Raw genomic sequence first — 11,124 nt, forward strand, 5'->3', positions numbered from 1 at the left:
TTTGATTATCGATATGGGACTTGATTATACGCACTATGATAACATTCAATATTACGTCATCTATCATCGAGTAGCAACATTAACAATATAAAAACAAAATTTTCAACTGAAAACACCCAAAATGAATATAAACACAATCTTCTTAAGATCAAACGATCTGTTTGAACAGTTAACATTAGCATTCAATTTCACGCTATCTTTCATCTAGTATAAAGTTAACGATATGAAAACAAAATTCTCAAATGAAAGCAAACTCAAATACATCAATCACAATGTTCCAAACTTCATCGTCAATAAGAGGTTCTTTCACCTTTACATGACCTCACGTTTAGCTGGTGAAGAAGCGTGACAACTGGCGAACCTTGTCGATTTCAAATACGAAAGTCGGTTCATACAAACCAGAGGTCAGGTGAGACCAGTAAGGATTTTCACAAATATCGACGGTTGGGGACGGGTTGTGGGCCCGGACATAGATACCTAAAGAATAAGAAGAAAAAAACAAAATTGTGAACAATTTTTAGAAACTTTATATAAAGGTTAATAAGGAATGGATGCAACAATTGTGTTGCAACTTTGTTGTGTGACTCTTCTCTTTATTATTATTATTCCTCCATTTACCAAAAACACTTGACCCTCTTCTTTCTACTCAAAACACCAAGAAATTAATTAACACCCGACCCGACCCGGAAAACAACCGGGTCTTCAAGATCATCACTTCATTCCCATCACAACCCCTGAATTTGTGAAGACGTACATTTTCTTTATTTGGGGATTTTTGTTTTGCAGAGGTTTGTTTCTTTATTCATTAATTAATTAATATTAATAACAGTTATCAGTTATTAGTTCATGGTTAGATTTGTTGTGGGCCTGTTTACTTATGTTTGACTAATGACTGATGATTAGAATAAACTTAATTAGATTGAGTTTCAGCTTTAGGGCACAATTAAAGAATTGGTTTGACTCAAAGTGTTAATACTAGGATTATTATTATAACTATTATTATTGTTTATATATATTATATATTTATGGCTGCTCCAGATAGTATTTTGTCAGATAAAGACGTTACAATATTAGAAGAAATGATATAAAATTGTAAATACAGACATGTATGGACACAGATAAAATAATTTATACTTGTCAGGAAAATTATGCATAAATAATAAAAAATGTCATCATCCAAAGATGCCACTTTCAGAGTTGTATGCATCTGTGTATGAGTACTGAGAGAAATCTTGATAAATTTGATCCAAAGATGCCACTTTCAGAGTTGTATGCATCTGTTGATGAAAAAAATGAATCATCCCAACAAAAACCAAATGATATTTCATATATGTAAGTTTCTTGATTTTTATTAATTTACTTTTTTTGAATAAAGTTGTAATCTTTATTGAGTTTTGGTTCATGGGTGTGTTGATTCTTTGATAATCGCAGACCGAACAATGAGTTTGTAGAGTTAGTATGGGAAAAAGGTCAGGTCTTGATGCAAGGTCAGTCAAGTAAAGCTAAAAAGACACCAGTTTCAAGTAACTTTCAGTTTCAAACATCAAGAATTCATGAAAAAGATGCTATTTTGGATGTGATTGGATCAAATCAAGATGATGATATAGTACCTTGGTTGAATTATCCACTTGATGATTATTGCCCCGATCTGTTACCCGAGTTATCCGGTGTCACTGCTCACGAACCCGCCATGCATAATATCCCGAATGTAATCGAAAAAAAAGTTAATAAAGATCCAGGTTCAAGAACCAGTCACTTGTTTTCATTTTCAGATCCAACGGTCAGATCAGGCGTTTCGGATATTGGTAACATTAGTATTAGAAGTAAACCCGTGTTCAATTTTTCTCATTTTTCTAGACCGGCTGCTAAGGTTATGGCTAAGGTTAATGCACAGAAAGAAGTTGGTCAACCGAGTTCGGATGTAGTCAAAATAGGGTCAAACCCGTCTGCAAGTAAGCCGGTAGACAAGCCGGTGCCGCCACCTTGTGTTGATTTTAACAAGTCAGCCAATGATGTGAATGGAAGTAAAGAAACTGTAAAGTGTAATGAGCCAATTGGTGCAGCTTCTTCTGTTTGCTCGGGTAATAGTGTTGACCGAGCGTCGAATGATTTGACCAAAAATTATAAGAAAAGATCGCGCGATATGGAAGATTTTGAATGTCAAAGTCAAGTATGTTGAAAGCCTATTTTTAATTGTTTTTTATGTTATTTTATTGTTTAGTTTATTGATTGTAAATAGTGTTTTTACTAGGATGATGAAGAAGAATCTTTGGGCACTAAAACCGCACGCGCTTCTCGCAGCGGTTCAGGTTCTAAGCGAAGCCGAGCTGCTGAGGTTCATAATTTGTCTGAAAGGGTGAGCAAATTCCTATAATTCTTGCTAAACTGCAATATTTTTACTATAAATAACTATTGTGATAATTATGGTTAAAAGTTAAAACTAGAATGTCTATTTGTTTTACCTGCTTGGCTTGTTCCCTTTTAGTTGATTTTTTCGTTTGACCGGTCAAACACACGTCCCAAATCAAACTATTCATAAGTAAACAAGTATAAATTATTACTTTCGTTTTGAAAAATGTATCAATAATTGTTTTTTAAATGTTGAAACAGAGGCGAAGAGATAGAATAAACGAAAAGATGCGTGCACTACAAGAACTCATACCGAATTGCAACAAGGTACACAATGTAATTATTAATTACATTTCATCTTATACAATTGGTTAAAGCAGGCTATTTGTGGGGTCCAGTGCGTTTACCAGTAATGGGCTCCCATGATCACCAATGTTTTTTTGATGGTGCTTTAAAACTGAATCTTGGTTTTTGAATTTAAAGGTGGATAAAGCATCAATGCTTGATGAGGCGATCGAGTATTTAAAGACACTTCAACTTCAAGTACAGGTACAGTGTTCAAACTTTCTCTAAACTTTATATGGCTAATAAAACCTAACATTCTTTCTGAACATAATTTCGCATATAAAAGTCTTTGTACATGTAAACAAAAAAAAAGGTTCCTCAATCCGATGCTGCTATATTAAAGTCCCTACACTTGTCTAGAATGCATGTACTTGCGAAAAGTATTTAAAATCGTGACATCTTACCTCTTAAATATGTCAAAATTTGATGAATTGACATTAAAGATTAACGAGTCATTATTTAAAATAATTTTACATGTACACGCATAGGAGAAAAGTGTAGCGATTTTCAGATAACAAACTAGCTTGATGGACTTTTTCGTGTTATGACATGAATTTTATATGCCAAAATTAACTTTTTGTTGAAAAATGAGGAAATATGTTGGATTCTAATGATATTCATCTTACGCTTTAAATTTTTTTAAAATTACGTAATGATTTACTTTTACAACCATTGCAGATTATGTCAATGGGAGCTGGATTATGCATGCCGCCGATGATGTTCCAGACCGGAATGCAACAAATGCATCCTCCTCATTTCTCCCCCATGGGCAATATTGGAATGGGAATGAATTACGGAATGGGAATGGGAATGAATTATGGAATGGGAATGGAGATGAGTGGGAGCCCACATATGTTCCCGTTTTCTTCTACGCAAGGGTCACGACACACGGTCCCTTCACCGTCTGTATACGGGCATCCAACTCAAGGCATGCCCATGTTACCTCAACCACCAATGCCCGGGATACCTTATTATCCTAATGTTCGACAAGTCAATGTTCCAGATGTCGGTCCCAGCTCTAAGGATCCGTTGACACACGTATGTAGTGAGGTACTACTTTTTTACAGTCTTATGTAGTTAAAAAGTACTTGTTGAGATTCACATTACCCGATCCTAAACTCGCCTCTAACACCAACTTGAAATATCAAATTTTATGTTTTCAATAGTTTCAAGTTTTTAACAGCTTCAACATACCGGTTAATCGGTTATATATAATTAGTTATTTTTATCATAATTTTATGTATAATGGTATATACTATGTAGATATATATTTAACTAACGCCCTGCTTGCGGTGCGCACATATAAAGTATATATGTGTGAACCCTCTGGTGGGCAAAAGTAAAATTGCACTAATTTTGACGTTATTTTACCAATCTCGTGAAAATAACGTTAAAGGTGGCGGAAGGTTAATCAGGCATCATGTGGTGGCGTTGATAGCCGAAAGACAAGGGCACATGCACCAATCAGCCGGTGTTCCTGATGATTGAGTGCTATGTGCCTTATGTCCAAGGCTTGATGCAAAACTACTATCGAGCCGGGGGTCTCACCGGAAGCAGCCTCTCTATCCCTATGGGATAGAGGTAAGGCTGTCTACATCTTACCCTCCTCAGACCTTACCATAGCATTGCTATTGGTGGGATATACTGAGTACGATGATGATGATGATGATGATGATGATGATGATGATATATATTTAACTAAATATACAGTTTATACATGGTAGGCTCTGTGTACCATTCTATATATTATTATTATTATTCATGAAATTAATCAAAATCCATATCTAATGCCAGTCTCAAGATGCTAACAAGAGCCTCAACCAGTCAACTTCTGCCGACACAAAAGATCAACTTTAAGAAGGTGGAGGCCGTAAGTTAGCTAGTCTCTGCTTAATTTGTGTTATAAGCATTCATTTAACTTTTTAAAGTTGATTTAATTGTGATTGTTTTGATTAATGTTGATAAAACCTTTTGTATTGAAGAAACTATGACTACGTAAAGAACAAGAAAGTGTTGACTTTCTTGCATTGACTATTATGGAAGCATCAACATTCATTACTATCCGCATGGTGATTTCAGTCTCGGGATGAGATGTATTTGGTCTTTTTCAGTTGTAAATCGTCCCATGATAGTGGTTATTTGGTGTTAGTACAGTTGAAAGCGTCTCGTATAAACCATTAATGTGATAACAAACTGCAAATTTAATGTAACGGTAATTGTATTTTTCATGTCTTGCCTTCTGTATGTTTCACAATGTCTGTGCTGATATTCGGATCTAGAACCACCAACATAACTGGTCTGGTTGAGGGTACTCGAGTAGTTCAGTTGGGCCGGCCAGTTATTACGTTTAATGATTGATTGATTATATGTAAATTTATGAAACAAATACTAAAATGGTATTTTTTTTCTTCTTCTTGCACTAGCTATACCAAATTAAATTTCATTTTCATCTTTTAATTATTTAAGTTACAGATCGTAAGCTTTCGTTTAAGATTAAGATTTTTCAATTCTATCCATAAGGTCAGCAAGCATCTGTGTGGGCCTGATGTGGCTACGAATTACGTAGTATTGGTCAAATACTACCCGTGTGTGGAGCAGTATTGGCAACTAAAAGTGAAAGTTACGAATTACGTAGGTCAAATAGCCGGTATTAATTGTTACCGGGCAATAGATTATAGTTTGAATTTTTAAAACTACCCAGTTTAACTAATATATTTAATAAAATCGAGTAAAAACAGAATGATATCTATAATCTATATGGCTGTCTTTTTCAATGTTAGACCGAATTAAAATTATCATATAAAATGCATTGATATATTTATCAAGTTGGATATGTTACTTAGACTGTTTGGAACAGTCGGAAAGCGGGCAGATGTGGATAAGCGACGTGTTAATGTTTAAGGTTAAGATTTAAGAAGGTTACCTAGTGTACTGAAATGCATACCCTATTCTTGCATGCTTTCTTTCCTAATTCTGTGAAGATCAAATCTTTCATGCATGGGAAAAAAAAGAACCCGGGTCTTCTGTATGACCCTCGTACTCGATTATAGTATTAGTATATATGCAGTGTCTGTTTCAATCCATCATGTTCATCTTATAAGAAATCAATTTTGTATGTTTGGAGAAGATGAATAAAAGGAATTAAGACGACTGTATGTGTATAAAATGGCTGCATGCATGTCAAGAAGCTTCCTTAATTACAATTAGTTGGTCAGAGAACATAGTCTAAAGACCACCACTTAATTTGACAATGGTCAACGGATATACTTACATCAGTCAATCTTTAGATATTTTAACTTGCATCATAGCATCAAGTCATGAACAATCCATTGGTTCAGATATATATCCAAGAACGAAATATGAGGATGATTATTTTGCAAGAAAATAACGTGAAAAGGTAATATATTCTCTAAGCTAGGCTAGTCGTAATTCATACAGTTATATATCTTTTTGAAACAAACAAAATGTAATTAGTAAGTTCATTAATTTCTTTCGGTCGATGTTATAATTAATTTGGTACCTATGGAACTCAAGATTAGATTTCGCAAGACATCGAAAGATGTTCAGCCGATTAAAAATATTAATTTTGATATATGTGTATCCAATTGTTCCAATCGTATATAGTGTTCCCCGAGTTCCGATTGCCAGTGCGAATCAAGTGGTTCATGTTCAAGTTATATGAGAGTTTAAAAAATGATCACTGGCAACCGATGGACTGATTTTACCGGAATGAAATTCCAAGTCCTCAGGCAATGATGAAGAGCTTGGATGGCCTTCCTCCACAACTGGTTCTGCTCGGTTTAAATCGCCACGACCACTTTGCCATTAAGCCTAAATTTGCAGCTTGTTAAGAATTAACGAATGCCGAAACCACCAACATCTTTTGAAAGAATGACTTTGTCCCAATGGATTTTCGATTTATCCTACTCAACTCCCCATAGAAACCGATGGCGAAGTTTCTATAAAGTGTGTAATATTTTAACCGGAGTTCTGAAGATGGAGAAATAATACATAAGAATACTCCCCAACACGGTTTTAATCAACGTTAAACAACCTCCTATATATGGATAAGTTTTTAGCTTTCCATATAACTAGTTAATCGTTTTTCAAAAGTATCGATCACGGGTCACTAATTGTAAACTCGGTTCATATTATAAGCACCAATCGGTAAATCTAGATATATTAATGGGAAACTTACACTTCAATATCTTTGCAAATCAAAACAATAAAAAAAATCAGACCCCAATAAATTAACGTAAATACATATACAAAAAAATCATAGTAAAGCGACAAGTCGATAAATGTCATAGCGATAAACAAAACAATACCATTGTAGCATAATTATATATTTTTTAATTTGATTTATATTATTTGAGCCATTTCACTATTTGAGATTTGGACCAGTATACTCTTGATGGGTTGATACAGATAAACAAAGTGGATTAATCAAAGCAATAGCAAAGTCACACACAGTGAGGAAAATGGATTGAGAACTAATCTCTTTTGTTGTTTATTCAATGTAAACGGAATGATAGGAAATTACAGATACATGGAAAATAAATAGGAAACTAAGCTGAATAATAGGACCACCCCTCCCACATCTATCTACCTACTGACTAAGTAAAACTTGACCAAGTAAAGTAACAAACTTCAACATGCTTTAAGAAAAATAGAAACAATTAAAATAAAACTAAACAATTAAAAACACTCCAAATACACGTGTTGACTTTTGAACCATAAAGTGAAGTTGTGTAATTTAACAGATACATGGTTTCAGACTTTCAGCTTAAAAAACTTTGAGCCCCTTTAAGTTATGGGCCCTATACAGCTGCCTAGTCTATACAGATACAAAACCGGCCCTTAATCCCATTTTCTGTCCTATACTTCTATCTTTATAGTGTTTTTTTTAATATTTATTTTCCTATAATTTATCTCATATGTATGTGTGTCAACAAATAATTGGTTTCTTAAATTTTAATGATGAATAGTGAATTGCAAAATTTGAGGGATGAATTTAATTTTTTCCAAAATTATTGGGACGTAGCATAGACTATAGAGATGTGAATGAATGAATTGGTGTTTTAAAAGTAATTATCTTTTTAACTTTAAAGATGAGGATATTGTCACACTTGATGTTTACGTACACCGGAAGAGTTTATGATCATCAATCATCCACAAATGCCAATAACATTTTGCTTTTATATTCTCACACAAACTTTATCAGCATGTTTACAGAATGTTCCAATACGCATTATCCCATTACATTGGCCGGATATCATAGTATAACCCCCCGTGGTGATTAAATTATATTGGGATATTATTAATTTTTTGTGTTACTAACAACGTTGTTTGTTTAGATGATAGAACCAATGCTGTACATGGTTGTTTGTTTCTCTTTTGTTTGTATATTTAAAAGTGCCAATAAATTATTTTTATACAAATTCTAATATCTAAATCATTTAGTACCTAATCAAATTTCGAAACTTCTTAACTTTTATTAATTTATACTATAACAATATCTCGATTATGTCATTGGTTATTGTTGGGTGCAATTGGCCTTGTGGTCCAATACAATAGCTTGATGTTAAGACTTGGGTTTTTAAGGTGTTCAAAGGTTTTTCTCATAGTGATGAGTTTCTTAAAAGTGTTTTTATGTGAATCAAGCCTAGGATGTCAAAATCAATATAACAAAGTAATATCCCGTGTTAGAAAGCTCACTCGGATATTAACATGTCATTAAAAAAAAGTTATTGTTGGATAAATAATTTCAAGAGACTATTGTATAAACTAGTGAAAACAAGATAAGTATTACATCACTTATTCAATTTTTATATTTTCCTTCTCTAAAAGTGGTGCGGTCCCTAAATTTCATAAACAATTTTTTTTTATAAAATACTATTAAATCATATAATAATAAAGATTAAATTTATTCAATAATAAAAAACAACTAAATATAAATATAAAATGCATTTCAATGATATGATAAATGAAAAAAAAAACACAAAACAACTATATTAAAACTAAATCCACTTCCAACTACTTGAGATTTCCACCATCAAATCTCGCATATCTTCTGGCGACTGTTAATATCTCTTAACGTATTCTTCCGCTTCGATTTTATTAGGTGGAAAACACTATCCGCTGCTCCCCATTCTTGCACAAAATAATGAAGACTCGTCTAGAAAAACTACCCGTTCTTTATTTGTTTCAGCCTTTCAGGTGTCTTGGTTTTCAGAAACATGTACACAATCCTTCGCATGTGCCACTTCTTCTTGATAGTTCCATGCCCTTGACCTTCTACTACTCAATTCAGGATCGAGATATCCTTATTCCATGTTCTCAAGTTTTTAGAGAGATATACATGTAAAATATATGTAAAAAATGGTTGAAAAGATAATGATTTAATAAGGGGGTGTTTGGCTTTCCTGATTTTACCTCCTTATAACTTTTCGTCAAAAATTAATAAATCAAAATATCATGACTTATTAATTTATAACTCACAATATTCCGACTTATCAAACAACTTAAGTTAAAAGGGAGCTTAAATAAGTTATCCCAAACGCCTCCTAACAAATTTAAACTATGTATGTATCGTTTTAAATAGCTTTGTGAAACGGTAACATCGGGTACACAAAGCCGCAAGGCTTTTCCATTTTCTCAATACCGCATAGGGGACATCGTTCCCCTCGATGAGTTTCAGTCACATTATCAACCTTTTCCTGATCCCGACTCGACACCCACTACCCTTACATTATAAATCAGTTAAAGAAAAATTCAAGGAGTTAAAAAAGAAAGTTATAGCCCAAAATCACTAACAAATCTAATCAATTCTGTGCATACTGCTACAAACAAACTATTCATATGCTAACAAAAAAAATTGCAGATAGTCAGTATATAGAATCAAAACCAAGATTGCAAAGATTGCATATAATGTGGTTGTATAAAACTTAACACAAAATCCATAAACAAAAGATTGAAACAAATCGAATTCTCAACCTATTCATTCATTCTTCCAAGCATAAAGTGTCAAACAAAAACTAGACCAACTCTGCAAACTCGACCACGTAGCCATCGACCAATCACCCCCAAACGCGCCACTTTTCTCAAAACCCGAGCACGTTTGAAACATAAAAACCGCACACCCAGTCGAAGACCCAAACAACCAATTATGCACATCCCAATACACCTCAACAGGAAACCCATCAACTGAAATAGTACAATTCCCCCTAAACTTCCACACCAAATGATGCACTTGCATCACTACTTTCGAGTCAACTCGAACAACGAGCCGAGGGTTATCAGTACCGGTACCAGTAACCCTCGGCTCGCACACGTCACACTCGATCCTAACGTCATGGATCGGACCGTTATCCTTAAACTGAACCTTAGTACCAAACACATTATTCTTCCCAAAAACATGTTCTCTTTTCAACAACCTCATTGAACTCGAACAACATTTTGTCTTTTTCATAATATCTTTCCTCAGATCCCCAATTAACAAAACAAGTTCTTCCTTAAACACTAGACCCACATAGAACCCATCAACCGGTTCCGGACCGGATCCGAACCGGGCATTAGTAAGATCCCAAAACAGATCAATTGTGACGAAATCAAGTTGAAGTTTCTTGGAACCTTTTCTTTTGGAGAAGATTGAAGGCTTAACATCGGTTCTTGAGAGAGTTTTATGTGACAGATCTTCAATTTCGACAGTGAAGCAATGACCCACAAGATTCTTGCTCCAAGTGACGATTATTAATCTTGATTTGCCAAGTATTTTGGTCTGGTAGACATTAGTGACGAGGTTTTGGGCTTTAGCGACGGTGGTTGTTGGTAATGGTAATGATAATGATAATGATAATGCACTTGTACATGATGCATCTGCTACTTGAACTCCGTTTTCACCGAAACAAGAAGGAAAATCTTTCATGTTTTTTAGGATTTTTGATGAAGGAAATCTAGGAATGGATTTTAAAACAATTTGGGGACAATGGAATTGGAAAAAGAATAAAATAATAGTATTATTATGATGATAATAATTAATAATAATAATAATAATAATAATAATAATAATAATAAAAGCTTTTGTCAGAGGAAATGAGAATGGAGTGGGGTGAGTTTCTTTCTTTCTTTCTTTCTTTCTTTCTTTCTTTCTTTCGTGTATGTCACGTCCTGTTTTCGACTTTTAAAACCTGGTCGTGACAACCCACAAATTCGCTGGCTGGTCCCAATGCTTTTCATATGGAATAATAAGTGTGTGTGGTGAACTACTATATTTGAATCATTGTGTTCTTTTCTAGTTGTGTGAATAGTGTTAAGGATAAGGAGTGCTAGTGGTTTGGTTTTGAATTCTGAAACTTTTTTTAATTTTTTTTATTGTCTATTGGTCGGTTTAGTCGTGTTTAAACCTTATCTTGGGCTTTTGTTTATTTT

The 11,124-nt window shown here is 33.9% G+C and overlaps 2 protein-coding genes across 2 annotated transcripts; one reads left to right on the forward strand and one right to left on the reverse strand.

Moving 5' to 3' along the window:
* Positions 1-1,211: 1,211 nt before the first annotated feature.
* LOC143570664 (transcription factor PIF3-like) lies at positions 1,212-4,995 on the forward strand. The gene is made up of 7 exons (XM_077056259.1): positions 1,212-1,332; positions 1,432-2,170; positions 2,252-2,356; positions 2,611-2,676; positions 2,833-2,898; positions 3,373-3,744; positions 4,489-4,995. Exons 1-7 carry the CDS (start codon positions 1,214-1,216, stop codon positions 4,549-4,551), a joined length of 1,530 nt encoding a protein of 509 aa, XP_076912374.1. The 5' UTR covers positions 1,212-1,213; the 3' UTR covers positions 4,552-4,995.
* A 4,213-nt stretch (positions 4,996-9,208) lies between these two features.
* On the reverse strand, positions 9,209-10,712 carry LOC143570666 (uncharacterized). The gene has a single exon (XM_077056260.1). The coding sequence runs from the start codon at positions 10,619-10,621 to the stop codon at positions 9,695-9,697; it is 927 nt and encodes a 308-aa protein (XP_076912375.1). The 5' UTR covers positions 10,622-10,712; the 3' UTR covers positions 9,209-9,694.
* Between the last annotated feature and the right edge of the window lie 412 nt (positions 10,713-11,124).

Source organism: Bidens hawaiensis, unplaced genomic scaffold, assembly GCF_021521415.1.
Source record: "Bidens hawaiensis isolate Kalapana, Puna unplaced genomic scaffold, B.hawaiensis_p1.1 tig00025015_1, whole genome shotgun sequence".
Classification (NCBI taxonomy): domain Eukaryota; kingdom Viridiplantae; phylum Streptophyta; class Magnoliopsida; order Asterales; family Asteraceae; genus Bidens; species Bidens hawaiensis.

Excerpts from the sequence above, each read along its gene's own strand:
- LOC143570664 (XM_077056259.1), top strand. The coding sequence starts at position 1,214 with ATGAGTACTGAGAGAAATCTTGATAAATTTGATCCAAAGATGCCACTT. Across the intron at positions 2,171-2,251 it reads ATTTTGAATGTCAAAGTCAA|GATGATGAAGAAGAATCTTT; the intron begins GTATGTTGAAAG and ends TGTTTTTACTAG. Across the intron at positions 2,899-3,372 it reads CACTTCAACTTCAAGTACAG|ATTATGTCAATGGGAGCTGG; the intron begins GTACAGTGTTCA and ends CAACCATTGCAG.
- LOC143570666 (XM_077056260.1), bottom strand. The coding sequence starts at position 10,621 with ATGAAAGATTTTCCTTCTTGTTTCGGTGAAAACGGAGTTCAAGTAGCA.